This window comes from Hyaena hyaena, unplaced genomic scaffold, assembly GCF_003009895.1.
Source record: "Hyaena hyaena isolate Hyena2069 unplaced genomic scaffold, ASM300989v1 scaffold_525, whole genome shotgun sequence".
Lineage (NCBI taxonomy): Eukaryota > Metazoa > Chordata > Mammalia > Carnivora > Hyaenidae > Hyaena > Hyaena hyaena.
The window spans coordinates 1,238,295-1,256,633 of NW_024081157.1; the positions used below are offsets into that span (position 1 = coordinate 1,238,295).

Here is an 18,339-nt window from a genome sequence, read left to right on the forward strand (position 1 = left end):
TCAAAGATGTCTATTACATCTCTATTTTGTGTCCCAAGGGGGGAAACAGTTAAAATATTCATCCACACAGAAGTGAAATATACGTTACAAAAAACTAGCATACTAAGAAGACAGCTTTTAAAATCATGTAGATTTATATATACTGACATAAAAGTTGTCCAAAGTATTTATACTAAAAACTTAGTCACAAAGTAATATGTGTAATATGATCCCACTTCATATGAAAATAAGTAAAACATATATATGTGTGTGTGCATTTCTATATTTTTATTTTTTAAAGTTTATTTGAGAGAGAGAGAGAGAAAGCACACATGAGCAAAAGTGGGGCAAAGGGAGAAAATCCCAAGCAGGCTCCACACTGTCTGCACAAAGCCTGATGTGAGGCTGGAACCCACGAATGGTGAGACCATGACCTGAGCTGAAATCAAGACCTGAGCCCAACCAACTGAGCTACCCAGGTACTCCATGTGTTTGGTTTTTAAAAGAGTTTTGAAAATATACAAACTGTTAATGAGGTTATTTATATGGGGAGATAGGGAGGTCAAGGGTGACTTTAGCTTTTTGATCTGTACATCTATACTAAAATTTTAGAACAATGACATGTATTTTATTGCACAATTTAAAAACTGAAAAAAAGGCTGGTTACTAGGTTTGACTAGAGTTTCTATGGATTTGATATAAGAACAGAAAGACTTTGCTACTGGGATTTAGACCTATATACCATTTGGGAAGAAATGGCCTGACTCTGGCAACTGATGAACATAATCCAAGAAAACCAGGGTCTTTGAAAGAATCTTTGGTCACTCCTATAAGAGTACTGAGTCAAAGAACTCAACTGATCAATACTGGTATCTCAGTTGTATTTATCTGCATCTTCAGATAATCTGAAGACAAAAGAGTCTGGGTTGTTTTGTTTACCTATAATACATCCATACTCTAGTGAGTATATTGCTATATGGGAAGAATAATGTTTCTGAAAAATTTCTGTATAGGAAACTTCTATAATTCAAATGGGTTTGAAAAATATAAATATGTGAGATAAACGAGCACCTTTTTATTATGCTTTATTTGAGTCACAAAGATACTACTACTGACTGAAGCAGGGCAGCGTGGTAGGCACTATGGTGGATTTAGGTCATTGGAAAGGCTGAAGTACACCAGCTGTATACTAGCAGGATCGGAGACTTTAGGACAATACAATCTCTTAGTAACTCAACCTAAACATTCTTTTAGGCTATTTAAAGCAAGACAGAATGGGAGGAACACTGTGAAATTAAGAAAGTGAAATTTAGTACAAGTTTAAAAAATCCAGTGTGCCTATTAAAAAAAAAAATCTCTCCTGGTCTCCCTTGCACACACGTGATGCTGCAGAGTTTAAGAAAATGGCTATGGATGGGGAATGTTTCAGAGGCTGCGCAACATAGCTGTTCTTGAAAACCAATATTCTGGGAAAAAAAGTGTCACTCCATTTTATTGAGACTTATTTATTTTTAATATTTAAAAAAATTTTTTTAAATTTATTTCTGAGAGAGAGAGCGAGCATGAGCAGGGGAGGGTCAGAGAGAGAGGGAGACACAGAATCCAAAACAGGCTCCAGGCTCTGAGCTAGATGTCAGCACAGAGCCCGACAAAGGGCTTGAACCCATGAACCGTGAGATCATGACCTAAGCTGAAGTCGAATGCCCAACCAACTGAGCCACCCAGGCGCCCCTATTGAGACTTATTTAGAAAATGCTTTTAATTCTTAAAATGATGGAAGTTGTAAAACAAAAGGAAGAAAAGATAGGAAAAGCAAAAATCAGCCTTTTTTTGTGATTACCTTAAAACAAAGAGGTGTGAAGGAGATAATTAACAATGCAATTATACAGCAAATTGAACAGACTTGGAAATTTCAGAGAGTACCTCTAAAGGGGTTTGGGGATCAGAAGATCTGATAAAGCAGTAGTCTCTCATCAAGTCAGTGTGGGGAAAAGTTACTTCATCTATTAAAAAGGAGAGTAATTTTCTGTCTCGCAAATCTATAATCTGCCATTACAGACTGTAATCTATATTTGTTTGTAATGTGGGTAACTGAAAATAATGGACTTAGTGAAAAGAAAACAAGAAACAGTATAAATAAGAGTATCAAATACAAAAGGCAGACAGGCTTTACTATTTACTAGCTGTGTGACTGTGGGCAAGTTTCTCAATCTCTTTTGCCTTAGTTCCTCATCTGTAAAATGAGGATAATACCAGTATCTAGGGTTACATTACATAAGAGACTACATTAAAAATGCATGGCACGTAGCAGGCATTCGATAAATGTTGGTGATGGTGGTGATGTGTCAGGATTCAGCAAGTACTGTTTCCTAAATTTTGAACAATGTGTCCTGGTGCACATTCAGTGAGTTTAGAAGGTTGTTGTCCTTACTAAGCTACGCACTGGAGGGTGACTCAAGCTGACAGTCCTAATAATCAAAATCTTCCTTTTCATTCATGTCTTCTCGGTGTGGCTGCAAACCACACCAACTGGTTCCATGTGCTGTATACAGAGAACAATGCAGCAGTGAACAGCATGGACTGGAGTCAAACTGCTCAAGTTCAAATACCATTCTTGCTTTTTACTGAGCTGTATGACCTTGGGCAAGATTACTTAATGTCTCTGTGCCTCAGATTCTTCATCTACAAAGTGGTGATAAGAATATTTATCTTACAGAGTTACTATAAAGATTAAACAAGATAATGTATATAAAGCATATAGTTCAGTGCTCAGAACATATTTGCTACTGTCACCGTCATCATCCCTATCATCTCTCATTCTACAAAAGAAAGATACACCTCCAACCACTGGCGTTTGATTTTATAAAAATAGCATTTAAATTAGTTCTTAATTTTCAGTATTCTAAGATTCTTCAAATGGCTGGGTATTTGAGTCAATACTTGCACCTTGTCTCAGTAAGAGTAAGACAAGAAACAAACAAAAAACAGAAAACAAAAAACAAACAAAACCCACAGAAAAAACAAGTCAATTTTAGTATTGGATCTTTCCAATTGTCATTGATATAAAGTTAGAGAAGGCTAAACGCCTTATCAAAATCCGCTGTAGAACTGCTTTCCCATTTAAAAACAAAACACCAAACCGCTTTCCCTGTTGCAAGCAAGTTAACTTCCTACCTGTCATCTGAATTACGAAGGGATGGAAGCCAAAAGCTCGTGTTTCTGTCAATCTTTGATTGGCTTTTGGTCCTCTTGATGGAACCTTTCAGGCGCTTGCTGAAGAACCCCTAGAATGAAAAGGCAGAAAGTGATGGGAGAGAAAACCAAAACAGCGCCTTGCTGTCTCCTTACTCCTTCGTACCGCTTTTGAAAAGGTTGCTAAGATTTTTATAATGGAGACAAAAAAAATAAGCCAGCTTTTAATTTTTTTTTAAATGTTTTATTTATTTCTAGGAGATAGAGAGAGAGACAGCATGAACAGGGGAGGGTCAGAGAGAGAGGGAGACACAGACTCTGAAACAGGCTCCAGGCTCTGAGCTGGCAGTCAGCACAGAGCCCGATGTGGGGCTCGAACTCACGAACCGCGAGATCATGACCTAAGCGAAAGTCGGACGCTTAACCAACTAAGCCACCCAGGAGCCCCTTAATTTTTTAATTTATACACAATAGTTGCTTGAAACCACCTGGTAATGGGATAAAAAATTTTTTTCTTCTAGGATAATTGGGATAATTAAGCTTTTTGATAATACTTAACTTCTTATTTCTTGATTTCTATACCCAGCTATGGTAGAGAAACGTCTAATTTTGATAAGAGATTTTTAAAAACACAACCAGGTAACATAGAAAAATATATTCCTTTCTATGAGGCAATTGAATAGAAAAGGCATCCAGTAATTGACTTCCTGAACTAAATTAAGAGAAAACAGGAAATGAGAACAGCATGTGCAAGGGCCCTGAGGTGAGAAGGTACTTAGTGCATTAAAGGGATTTTAAAGAATGTACTGATAGAAGAGAAGAAGCTTTAATCCAAGAGCTGCCAAAAAAACCAAAACCAAAATTAAAAAACTAAAACCAAAATAAAAGAGTTATGTAATAAGCACAATGTAGTATGTTGGTGGTCTCAAACGCTTTTAAAATTTGGTCTATATCACCTTGAATATGTCTTTTGTAAACTTGAGCTTCAAATGTAGCTAAAGTATCTTAAAATGAAATGTGAAATATTTCATAAGTGAAATATCATTTATGAAACCACTGAAACATCTAGACTTAATTAGAACAAAGTACTTCAGGGTTTTTGACCCCTGCTTGCCTCCTGCCATTTTCACCAAATTATCGAGAGCTCCTTGAATACTTTTCTCATCTTAGCACCTGCTAAACAATCAGCAGCCAATAAAAGTGTGTTGAATAATAGAACAAATACACGCATGAAGGATGACAGCCACTACTTTCAAGTAACAATTCTATTGTTGGCAGATGAAAGGACGTCTTACGTCTTGAGAAAAAAGTTCTAATTCAAAGAAAAATATGTTGGTGCCAGGAAAATGACTCTAATCACCTTAAGATGAATAACTGTCCTGTAGAGGCTAAATGTAGAATAAACATTTCCATCAGGAAGAAAAAGAAATACGGGGTCAAGATCAGCACACCAAATCTTTTATATTCTTTTAGTTATCACCAAAGCCCACTGTTTTGGCTGAAGACTTGTATTAATCAAGATACTCTGGATTGTGTTTATCTAATACTCTCACAATCTAAGTAGTATGAAACATGTTACATGACTATGAGCAGGTCAACTAATGGAGATGGGGGCTTGGTTCTATGCTGCCTTCACTCAGGGACTTAGGCTAAGGGAGGTTCCTTCTCTGTATATCTATAGCTGCTTCTGCAGGATAAAGGAAATATGACAACTTAAAGCTTCATGTCACTTCTAGTCTTCATCAGACAAAAAAGTCACATGACCACACCTAAGTTTTGCGGGTGGGGAAAGGATATACAATTGTATCATGTATCCAGAAAGAAAACTGGAACTATCTGGTGAACAGGAATGTGGACTACCATAGTGCTTACTCAGGCCAAGTATTTTGCAAACACACAGGCATTGTTCTTCCATTAGAGAAATGGAAACAAACTTATTTGGATCAGAAGTAAAACTATTTAGCTGACTGAAAAAAAACCACTTAGATGTTATTTCTTGTTATTCTTGTAGCCCAAAGAATAAGGGTAAAAATTACTAGAAATTATCACATAGACACAATTCCATAGGCAGTTTTTTTTTTTTTTTTTTTTTAAATTATAGGAGCATAGAGGTTGACTGGAAGGAACAAGAAAACAAAACTTTTTAAAATTACTATATTTTTTTCTGTTTTTAAGATTTTGTTTTTAAGTGATCTCTATACCCACCATGGGGCTTGAATCTACAACCCCAAGATCAAGAGTTGCATGCTGTACTGATTGAGTCAGCTCGGCTCCCCTAATATACTATGCTTCTTAGAGACAGGTATTTGTCTGGTCTCCTGCACAATCTTAGTGGTGTTGTTGGGAAAGTCACTGTCATTTGTTCTCCAAGGCAAAGGCTTTATTTACTACTTATTATGATCTAATCATGAGTCACCACATTTGCTCAGCAATGTAGTCAGCGAAATAGACCTAAATTGATAGAATTCTATTAGGATTGAGTACAGTTAGTTCAAAAGCCACCGGCCTAAGTTGAGATTTGGCCCAAGGACCTGCCCAAATACCATATATTTCTAACAAAAATACAGTTAAGCAGTTAACTGAAATTATATACTAGCGGATGTTCACTCATACAGTACTTTACCTTTCTGTGGCACTTACTTACTTAATACTTCTTGTTTTAATCCATTTATTTAATAAATGTTTTATGTCTATTCGTTGTAAAGCACTATACCAAGTGTTGCAAGGGAATCAAAGATAAAATAAACACAAAGTCTGTCCCCAAAGAGCTTATATGGAATTTGGTTTAATATGGGATTTGGAAACTAAATATAAATATATATGACACAATTAGGCAGGTAAATGTTCTCAATTTCTGGCATATTATATCAATAAAATAAAAGTTAACTATCATATTTCTTTGAATCTAGGACACTACTGATTGTAAGTCACGCTATTACTTTATGTACACTAAGAAAAAAGCTGCCAATTAAACTATAACATGATGTCTAATCTCTTATAATTTTTATTTTGTATTAAAAAAGTTTTTCAAAGACTTACTTGGGCAGGTTTTGTCATATATTGCATAGGGCATATATAAAAAGAACAAATGCAAAATAAACTGGTTAAGGTATTCCTAATGCTTCTCCATTCTTCTGAACTACTTTGTGACTTGGAGTAGTAGCTGTTCACGTCTTTCCACAGAATATCATCCTGTGCGTTTTCAAGAATGTTGATGAAGAGTAACTTACAGAGTTGTTAAAATGTGAAAAAATGCACATCTTAGAATTGATAATATGGTATTATTTTAGAGAGATACACAGGAAACAATTTCAGGATTTCAGAGAAAGAAGAGGTTACATCGTCTAGAGAAATAAGGAGAAGTATATAAAAGAAGTGCAATATACTAGAGGTCCTAATGAGTAGACAAGACTTGGGTTTGGGGGTGCTGAGGAGCAAGGGTATTGTATGGAGCACAGAATGAGAAAGGGCATGGAGATAAGAAGACAACGGGTGCCCCTTAGGTAGACTTAGTCTGGCTGGTATATGATTAGGAGTAGTGAGAAATAAGGTTGGAAAGGTGGTTTGTCCACCTATTAATGCATAATTATTGCTCCCATTGGCTCTTAAGTTTATGAGGGAAGGTGTAAAGCTGTACCTATCTTAACATCTACCACAGTGTCTAAACTGTAGTAAATACATATATAAATCATGGTTGTTCTGGGAATACAGAGAAGGGAAATTTTAAGATAGCCCAGCATGGTCAGTAATATTTTACAATGATAGTAGAGTTTACTACAACATTGTTTTTATCTCCTTGATATAAGTGAAACATGGTTTTCACCTGAGAATATTGTTTAGCTTATGCTATAAAAGGTGGTCTGGCATCAGTCGATTCAGCCATGTGGTCTCCCACATGTTCAGCGAGATTACACAGTAGAACAGATGATGCCACTAAAAACTCACTATCTCCACGCTAGTCTTGGCTTCTACTATGTCTCTGTCTTGGACCAAGTATTCAGTGAGCCAGCCTTCCAGTGACACTATGCGTCCTAGTGGCATGCCCACTTGCACACTGCCCCTTCTGAGCAATTCCTTACGTATAGAACACTATCCTGACATTATTGTACCAAGCAATTCTTCAGCCCTGACTATAGCTTACCAGACCAAGGATGGATAACTGACCTAAAGGCACCAAGACGGGGCATGGAAAGAGTTTTGCCTGCAGGATATGTTATCACCTGGTAGCTACTAAATACCTTAGGCTGACTGCTGGCTGTTCCCTGCTTCACACTTTACCCTCCAGCGACCCTAAAAGCCTGTAACTCTCTACATCTCTGCTACGGTTCATATCCCTCCCCTTTTCCTGGCTAAGTCATCCTTCCAGACTCAGCTCAGGCAGGAGATCTTCTAGTGTGTCTTTTCTGACATGTACTACCTTGTTCTAGATGAGGTGGCCATTCTCTGTGCTTCAAAGGATTCCAGTTACATAGAGCTAGCCTTACATTTAGCACACAGCATGCCCACTTATGTGTCAACAGTCCTCCTTCTAAACTCTGAACTCCTCGGGGCAGGGACTAAACAATCTTTGCCTTCCCAGGGCAGGTCCAATACCAGGCTTTTAGTAGGAGTTCAATAAATATCAACAGAACTGAAATAAAATGGGCAGTGAAATGAGTAAAAGCCATTGTGGAGTTTTTGATACAACTGCCAGTGTAGAAAGAGCAGGCAACTCTGAATCAAAAAGTGTGGCTTCAAATTCTAGCTCCAATATTTCCTACTGAATGACTTGAATAAGCTGCAACTTCCAAGTTTCAGATTTCTTACCTGTCAAATGAGGGAAAAAATTCTCTTTCTAGGGCCATTCCAGAGAATGAGATAACTAAGGGAAAGCACTTTTAAAATAATGGAAAACGGGTACCTATAAGTATTAACTTTACCTGAATCTAGAGTGAGACACTACTGAATAGGCTGGGGGTGGGGAGAGATCATGGTTTTTCCTCTTAGAAACTACTACATCAAAGGAAGGAAAGGAAACTAGAAAGAAGTTCCACAAATGGCAGGGATTTGGGCCGTTCTGTTCAGTGACAGAAAGCGAGTGCCTACAAGGATACCTGGTATTACATCATAAGTGCTCAATTAACATTTGTTGACTGAATGAATTTACTTAAGGCTCCCTGGATATGAAGCACTGCTAAGTGCTTTCTAGTATTTCCAGTATGGTTTAATCGATGAAACAGCTCCACAAAATTGGTATTTAGCAGCTTGCTTTAGGTAACACAAGTTACAGATGAGGAGTCAGGATTTAAACCCAGTATACTGCTAACATGTAAAAAGCTTCATTCATTCACATATTCATTGAGTGCTATTTATTGGTCACACACTGGAGGCACTTGAGCTTTATCAGTGAACAAAACAAACAAAAAATTTTAAGCTTCATATACTAGTGGAAGGAGACAGACAATAAACAAAGAATAGAAGAAATTAGTAAAAGACAAGGGCTATAGAAAAACAGAGCCATGTAAAGAGCTGGGAATATAAAGTGGTCATGATAGCCTTATGGAGAAAGATTACACTGACTGAAGATTTGAAGGGGGGTGAGTTAGTCTCAGATATCAGAAGGGAAAAGCATTCCAGGCAACAGGAATGGGCTGGGCAAAAGCTTTAAGGCAGAAGAACTCCTGGTATGCTTCAGAAAGAGCCAAGAAGTCAGTGCGGCTAGAGGGGAGAAAGTGGAATGGGAAGAGTTGCGAGAAATGAGGAAACAGAGGTAGCAGTGCTGGTAGCAGTACTGGTCCCAGTCATGAGGTGGGTGGGCAAATCCTGCAGGCCATTATAAGGGCCTTACTTTTTTTTTTTTTTTTATGTATATTTTTGAGAGAGAACGTGTGAGCGAGGAAGGTGCAGAGAAAGAGGAAGACAGAGGATCTAAAGCAGGCAGAGAGACCAGTGCGGGGCTCAAACTCACGAACCATGGGCTCATGACCTGAGCTGCAGTCAGGCGCTCAACTGACTGAGCTACTCAGCACCCCAGGACTCCACCTTTTACTCTGATTTCTAAGGAAAGTAACAACGAGAGACAAGACCCTTTAAAGCAGTCACAAATAAGTAAGCATTTGTTTTTCGGAAATAACTTTACCTATGAAAAGAGAAACATGTATTGACTTTTTAATATGGTTTTGAGCAAGAATGTGTGTTATGTGAACCGTTTATTTTTTTCATCAACAGTAGATCACCTACCTGGAGCTGGTATACAGAGACGGTGTCTGACTTCTCCCAGGTCAAACAGCTGCCAAGCGGCAGAGTACACTCCAGGCCCAGGCAGCCTGACTCTGGAACCCTTGCTTTTTAACCTCTATGCTAACTGATTCTCCACATTCTTAGTCCTCTTCTAAATACTCTAGGCACCGTGATAGAATGCATTTATAATGCATGTTCTCTGTTGGTGCTATATTTAATTTCTATACATATCTTACTGTAGAATTATATACCACAAAAAGGAAGAAATGCACTATGACAATTCAAAAATATGAGGGGGAAAAAAGAAAACAAAATCCCCACTAGTGTGACATCTGATTTAGAAAAATTTGCTCCTAGGGCTCCTATCTATATAAACTGAAGTGAATTCGAAACCCTATTGAAATTACGTTTATATCTAATTGATTCTATGGTCACTGAGAGAAAAAAATGCGAACATAAAATTTACAAACAGATGGATGTTGAGAGGAAAATGCTTCTCTCTTTCACGTTAAGTTAGGGCATCTACGTCTCATGTGAATGTGTGGACTACATCATGCTCCTACAAGCTTACCATAAAATCCAACAGCATAAATGGAAACAAAGGAAAAGACTACAAATAAAGTGATTTCATCCTTCTGAAAACAGACTAATAAAACCCTCAAAACAAATCCTACCTGTCCAATCCTCCCCTGAAACGCTGTTGTTACCAGCTACAATTCTGAAAAGTAGTAAAAAGCTTACCATTTAAACAACTACACTGTCAGACAGCAATTGATACAACTACAAAGATGTACTTTAATTAGCTGGTACTCACTCACTCTTTTCTCCCAAAATAAGGCTTAAACTTAGCAACTGCCCAGTGAAAGGAAAAGCCACACGTTGCCTTTCTCTGGAGCCTGGTGTCAGGAGAACAATAAAAGGTGTTCACCACCTACAAACTGGAGTAACCCCCGAAGACTGAACTTGGCTATCAGGGCCTGATTGTAACTGAAATAAAGTTGCTGCTATGCAACCGCTCTCAGAAGCCTCAGTGATGGTAACGGGAGCCGCTGACTTGCCGGCATCCTTGGGCTGCGCCGTTCCCTGAAGACATGGAGAAGTGGAGGCAGAGTAACATGTCATCACCTTCCCCACAAAAACACGGTGATGTGCAACAGAAGCCTGCTTTCATCCTGTGTGAGACTTTTTCTTATCAGTGGCCACACAAGGGATTAAGTAAATCTAGGCGACTTAAGCACTTTTAATAGCAGTTCCTTAAAATATTACATGATTCACAGTAAGAAAATGCCACCTTGTCAACTGGAAAGGACCCAGGTGAGAACAGTTCTCATTCTGGCTTTCAAAGTTTTCGTTTAATTAGTAAATTCATTTCTGTGTATTTGTGTGTTTTAGCAGTTCATGGTATTATGGATTGCAATGACCTGGCAAGGGCTGTGTCCTATATAAATTATTCCCTTCCTTCCTCTTTTAATATAACTTAGGAACTTACAGATGTTCAGAAAATGTTCACTAGAATCCAGTTGTAGACCATTCACAAGGAGAAAGGAAATGGAAGGGTAACTGAAAACGTTAAACTCCACTTTCCAGTCATCATTTTTACTTAGTACATCTTTCAGTTATTGGAAGTCCAAGGAGGAAGGGAAAGTCTAGGTAACAAGAGTAACAACAAAACAACAAGCAGTTTCAGTGTGGGTAATTCCCACCTTGTAGAGATTTTTGTTTTTTTGTTTGTTTTCCAAATTAAAGCATCAAAGGGAAAAGAAAAGGTCCTATAAAAAATTACAATTGTTTTTCTAGCTCAGAATTTCTGGGTGTGGGGCACAGTGATCTACATTTTTGACAAGCATCCAATGATTCTCTTTTATTTTTTTAATGTTTTTATTTATTTCTGAGAGAGAGAGAGAGACACAACGTTAACAGGGGTGGATCAGAGAGAGAGGGAGATATAGAATCTGAAGCAGCCTCCAGGCTCTGAGCTGGCTGTCAGCACAGAGCCCAATGAGGGGCTAGAACCCACAAAACATGAGATCACCACCTAAGCTGAAGTCGGACGCTTAACCGACTGAGCCACCCAGGTGCCCATGAGTCTCTTTTATTAAACAAAGTAAAACATTTATTACGAAACTTAAAAAAAAAAACTAAAAAAACCCCCACAAAAGCACATACATTCCACACATTCCCATTAATCAGATCTAACCCACATTAACATACTGATATATTACTAGATTATATTAAAATATAAAAGTAAAATGTGTATATCATATAACATGTTTTTTATATTATAATATGATATAACATATTGATATACTAACATCTGTTGGGAGGGACAAACACCTTTTCTAGCCCTGATAATATTCTTTGTCTTAAGAGATTCATTTTCATATGATAAAAATACTTCTATCAGAGTTCCTTTGATTATTACCTTCCTATTAAATTTTTTCACACTTTTTACTTTCAACTTTTATATATTATATTTTAAATATATCTTAAAAAACATTAGGTCTATTGAGTTATAATTTATGAAAGGATAACTCACCATATTTAGGTGTTTAACTTGATGAGCTTTGACAGATGTATACTACTGAAACCGAGATACAGATTTCTATGCCGGAAACATTTCTTCATGCCACTTTATAGTCAATCACTTCCTCTCACCTCAGCCCCTACAAACCACTAGTCTGATTTGTCCCTATAGTTTTATCTTTTCCGTAATGTTCCATCAATGGAATTATGCAGGATGGAGTCTTCTTTCACTTAGCATACCATTTTGGGAATTTCTCCATGTTACTGCACGTAGTCCATTCCTTTTTATTCCACATATGGATATACAAAAATGTTTATCCATTTGCCAACTGATAGGCATTTGGGTTGTTTCCAGGTTGGGTCTATTAAGAATAAATCTGCTTAAAAATGTGTGAACAAGTCTTTACATGGACATATGGTTTGGGAACCACAGAGTTAAAAGCTTGGTTGGAAATTGACAAATAAATAGCATGGAGAAACGGCAACTTTTTAAGAGGATAAGATGTGAGGTGGAAGGAACTTGAGAAGGGACGGAATCCCTAATGCTTTCCCTGTCTATTTAAAATCATTTTAAATGAGGTATTGGATAAATAGCCAGTATCCAAAATCTATAAGGAACTCACCAAACTCCATACCAGAAAAACAAATAATCCAGTGAAGAAATGGGCAGAAGACATGAACAGACACTTCTCAAAGAAGACATCCAGATGGCCAACAGACACATGAAACGATACTCAATGCCTGATGACTCATCATCAGGGAAATACAGATCAAAACCATACTGAGATACCACCTCACACAGGTCAGCGTGGGTAAAATGAACAAATCAGGAGACTATAGATGCTGGCAAGGATGTGGAGAAATGGGCACCCTTCTACACTGTTGGTGGGAATGTAAACTGGTGCAGCCCCTCTGGAAAACAGTGTGGAGGTGCCTCAAAAAATTAACAATAGAACTCCCCTATGACCCAGCAATAGCACTGCTAGGAATTACCCAAGCAATACAGGAAGGCTGATGCATAGGGGCACATGTACCCCAATATTCATAGCAGCACTTTAAACAATAGCCAAAACATGGAAAGAGCCTAAGTGTCCGTCAACAGACGAATGGATCAAGAAGACGTGGTTTATCTATACGATGGAATACTACATGGCAATGAGAAAGAATGAAATCTGGCCATGTGTAGCAGCATGGATGGACCTTGAGGGTGTTATGTTGAGCGAAATAAGTCAGGCAGAGAAGGGCAGATACCATATGTTTTCACTTATATGTAGAACAGGAGAAACTTAACAGAGGATCATAGGGGAGGGGAAGGGAAAACATAGTTAAGAAGAAGGAGGGAGACAAACCACAAGAGACTTAAATATAGAGAACAAACAGGGTTGATGGGAGGGTGGGGAGAAGGGAAAATGAGTGATGGGCATGAAGGAGGGCACTTGTTGGGATGAGCTCTGGGTGTTATATGGAAACCAAGTTGACAATAAACTATATTTAAAAAACAAATTAATAAATAAATAAAATCATTTTAGATTGACAGAAAATTTGGAAAAATAGTATGGAGAGTTTTCTCTTACCCAGCTTCCCCTAATGTTAACATCTTACCTAACAATAGTAAAATTATGAAAACTAGGAAATGAACATAGCATGCTGACAAATTACAGACCTAATTCTAATTTCACCAGTTTTTCCACTGTATTAATTTTCTATTGTCACTATAACAAATGACCACAACATGGTGGCTTCAACATTACAAGTCTATTATCTTACAGCCGTGTAGGTTAAAGTCCAACATCGGTCTCACCTGGCTATAGTCAAGGTGTCTACAGGGCTGCACTCCTTTCTCAAGACTTAGTAGGGAATCTGTTTCTGGCCTCTTTCAGCCTCTAAAGGCCTCCCACACTCCTTGGTTTACTTCCTCCATCTTCAAGGACAGCAATGTTGTCTTTTTCTGTAAAGCCTTGAGATTAGATAGAACCCACCTGGATAATCTCAGGTACTTTTCTCACCTCAAGGTCTTTAGTCTTAATCACATCTCAAAAGTCTCTTTTGTCATGTAAAATACCATATTCACAGATTCTGTGTATTAGCATGTAGACATCTTGGGGGCTATTATTCCACCTTCCTTCCACATGTAGTTTGGGTAATTACTTTCTTATGAGTAGGCATTCAGGTTGTTTCCAATATTTTGCAATTATAAACAACTCTGCCAAGAACACCTTGTGCATAATGTATTTTTATGCTGATGGAGGTATATCTTCAGAGTAGACTACCAGAAGTGGGGCTGCTGGGTCAAAGGGTGAGCACATAGCAAGCTCTGCCAAAATCCCCTCTCGAAGGCTTGTACTAGTTTGGATTCCCATCACTAATGTAGAAGTATCTGTTTCCCATGATCTCACCAACTAAATCAGATATCATACCGTACAGTTTTTGCTAGCCTAAAGGTGAAATAGCATCAAAATACTGTTCTAACTTGCTATCTCTCTGTTTATAAGGGAATTTGAACGTTCTTTTAATATGTTTAGGACAATTTTTATAGTGCTTGAGAATCACCTGTTCATACTTTGTTTTTCTTCAGTTCTATTGAGTTTCTGGCCATTTGTCCCTCAATTTCTAATAGTCCTTTATATGTTGTGAATGTGTTCTTTCAGCCAGCTAGTTGTCTTTTAAGTTTCTCATGATGTTTTTTTGCCACACAATTAAAAAAAAAACAAAACATTTTTGCCTCTGGCTTTTCAGTAACCATTACAGAAAGTTTTTTCCTATATTAAGGTTAAAGAAGAATTTATCAATGTCTCCTAGTACTTGTATGGTTTATTTAATTTTACATTTAGATCCCTAATCCATTTGGAGTTCATGCTTATGTGAAGTGTGAAATACACATCTAATTTATCTTTTTTTTCCAAATGGCCACTCAGTTGTCCCTACACTATTTATTTCAAATGCTAACTTCTCAGGAAACCATTCCTGATTTCTCTAATAGGAATTAGTCCCTGGCCTCTGATTAGCTGAGCTCTTTTGTTTATATGACTGTTTTCCTCTGTCTTAACCAATAATTAGTTTATTCCTATGTTAATATCCCCTACAGAGTCCTACGTCCTGAAAGTAAATATTATTGAGCTCATCTTTTTATTTCTTCAATGCTTAGCATACAGTGAGTTACTTAATATATACTTATGGATTATATAAGTAATGATTATATAATTATGTAATGATTAACCTGAATTATTATTAAGAAGAGTTCAATACACTTAAAGTAGGGAAAATACCTACTGCATTCAAGGGGAAAAAAAATTTCAAAATTATTAAAATGAAACTAAGTCTGTGTTTCAAGAGGAAAAGTTTCGTTTCTGGAATATTCACTTCTGTGGAGCACCTCAGTTCCTGCTAATGGGATCTATGTTGATTTTCTTATGACTGGCAGAGACTGATGATCATAAGTTCACAGAGTATGCATATAAGAAAAATGGCTTTAAGGGATAAAATAATGAGAAATGATGGGTCAAAACTAAGAAAGAGAACATTCTCCCAAAGTGAGGTCTTTTAGTCTATTGGACAGTCTCCCAGAGGTTATCATGGAAGCCTGAAAAAGCATCAGATAATAGAATGTGAGAGATACTTTTTCATTGTCAAGGGAGATGGACTAGATGAATTTAATTGAAGTTTTCTATCTCTCATTTCTAGGACTCTAAGAATAAAAGCGCTGCAGACTTTGGAGCTTAGGTGTCATTTAAAAAAATAAAATTCTTCTGCCTCTGCTGAAACAAAATGCACCTACAACCCATATTATGGAAATGGTGGTGAGCAAAAGATACAAGTAAAACAATATAATTATTTTTTACTAATGTTGTTCAGGATGGCTTTGAAAAATATATATAAAATAAAATGGGGGAAGGGAAGGAGAAATACATCACGGAAAGGATTTTATTAGTTATATTTATATAACTTCTAGAGGCTATTTCCTAACGGTACTGCTTCTAATGCCGTAAATATTTTTTCTGTTATAAATTAAGGCCCCAAATATTAATATATTGATCCTCAGTATATAGTACCTTTTATCCTGAAAACCTTCAAGGATCTTAAAATATCTGTGTAGTATTTCACTATGGGGGGAAAAAAAGGCATCAGAGGCCTTAGAGTAGGTGAAACGATTTGCTCTCGGTCGCACAAGTGAGACACTAAATGAACACACATTAAAAAAATATAGCTCTTATCCTTCCTTTGCCTGTCTTAGGTACAAGCTCCTAAATGCCTATATGAAATCCTTGTATGAATGCCCCGGCAGGGAACACTCCCAGAGGAGTGCAGGGCCTTTTTCAACTGCAGACGCCCGAGTTTAATGGGCAAGAGCCCCTGAATGACTGTGGTCTCAGTGACTGCATGGCATATGAGCCCAGGTAGGACAGATCACTGGGTTTTGACCTTCACTTCTGCTGATGCTATTGTCGGTTTTTCATTTTAAAGAGCTGTGAGCAGACGACATTCCTACATATCCAATTATTCTTTGAGTAAGAAGCCAACCAAGATAGTCCCCATGTCACTCTATCATTAATTTCACAGGACTTCCACTGAACGAAAATTATCTCCTTACACACTACATTTTCCATTTAATTCTATTTTACGTAACAGATTAATGTATACTCTTTAAAAAAAGCAGTACACAATATTAATAATTATTAATAACAATTAATAATTAATTGGTTAATATTAAACCATCGGTGACGAAGATGCCACGGCTTACGAGGTTAACATCCTTGCAACGGGCATATCTTGGGAAATCATGAATGTCACCTATATATTAAGTGAGTTTTCATAAACAGGTTAGGAAAAAGAAAAGGCCAGTGCTGAAATTATAAGATTAACAAGATACAGTCCTGATCTTCTCGAAAAGTGGTTTCCAAATTGCCTTGACTATGTATCAAATGAGTAAAACATTGTTGGTGTGCGTTCCCAAAATTGTTTACTTATAAAATATAAGAATGTTCTAATGTATGATTATAAAACAATCAATAACATAAAAATTTAAGGAGTGGAATTTTAAAAATTAAATATTTATTATTTCCCTTCTACAACTCAGACGGATCATATTAAGTACCCTGTGAGATATATACATCCTATTCTGGAGACCACCACCCAGAATATCACAGACCAGGGAAGATAACCATGCCAATAATGACCCTACATTATAACAGTATCAATCCTATAAATAAATGCACACTACTATGAAGAACAGAGAAAGTCAAGGCTAATGTTGCATAGAAGAGGTAGTGAGACATTGGAGGTGAATTTTAAAGGATGAGAATACTTTTAGGAAAAACAGAAGTTGGCCTTTTTAGGCAGAAGTGTGCAAAGATACCTGAGAAGGCTTGTCTGGGAAACTCTTAAATTTGGTTAAAAAAAAAAAAAAGGAACCCTAAGAAGGAAAACCCTCTCAGTTTGGAGACTGAGAGATGTGGGGGTGGGGATGGAGATACTGGGTATTAGGAAATGAAACTGGAAGGGCAGCCAAAAACTTGATAATGAAAGGTTCTCTGTGCCAAGTGAACTTTGGTTTTTATCATCCTGTAAAGCACAAGTCAAACTCAAAAGCTTTCAGCAGGTGACTGATGCTTTTTGATGGAAAAGCCAGCTCTACCTGGAAATATTTAAATGAGGGGAAGAGGGAAGGAAGAGAAAGGAGAGTGGAAAGAACCTACTGTGCAAGCCAAATAAAATGTACAAAATTTGGTCATGTCCATGGGCATGGGACAACAGAGAACTACAAGAAGGCTCTGAGCAAGGGAGAGCAAGTAAGGAACAGGGTTAGAGCAGCAGCGTGAAGGCTAAAGTGGGTGACAGAGGTGTTGAAGGCCAGGAGATGAGTTAAAGTCTCTCCTGTACTGGATGGAGCTGGCTACATAGTTTGAGGGGCTCAGTGCAAAATATAAGAGGCCTTGTTCAAAAAGCAGGAAAACAAGGCCATTAAAGGCACTAAAATAGAAAACTTGCCTTTCTTGAGCAGTCTATCTGCTATGATGTTTTTCATTTGCTATTTCGTGTCATGCTCCCTCAGGCACCAGGGCAAGTGCAGACCTTCACAGGTGCCTGAGGCCCCAGCCCACGACTCAGTATGTGGGTGGCCCACTGGCTGTCAGGTTGCCCCTCCCCAGCCAACAAACCCACGTACCATGCCCAGGCCCAGTGTAGGGAAGTTGAGCCAGGCTTCTTCCCTTTCCACAGCTGCCTCTGCAATTCACTAGGTATCTGGGTTGGAGACGGCCAACAGGCTCACTCCAACTGAGTTGTGGCCCTTGGCCACCTGCCAGATACTGGTGAACTGACAGCCCTGCCTGGAGGTGCCATAGGGTATCCAACCCAACCTCTATCTTTTTTATACTTGTGTAAAGGTTCATGCCAGAGTCAGAGAGTGACAGCTAGGAATGGGGGAGG

At 37.8% G+C, this 18,339-nt stretch overlaps 1 protein-coding gene across 8 annotated transcripts in view; it reads right to left on the reverse strand.

Annotated features, from left to right (window-relative positions):
- The window catches only part of RASAL2 (RAS protein activator like 2), a 186,772-nt gene that overhangs the window by 55,978 nt on the left and 112,455 nt on the right, over positions 1-18,339 (reverse strand). For all 8 annotated transcript variants that reach the window (XM_039255387.1, XM_039255390.1, XM_039255388.1 and 5 more), the window contains one exon: positions 3,154-3,263. In XM_039255387.1, the coding sequence (XP_039111318.1) occupies positions 3,154-3,263 (110 nt within the window). The remainder of the gene's footprint in view (positions 1-3,153; positions 3,264-18,339) is intronic.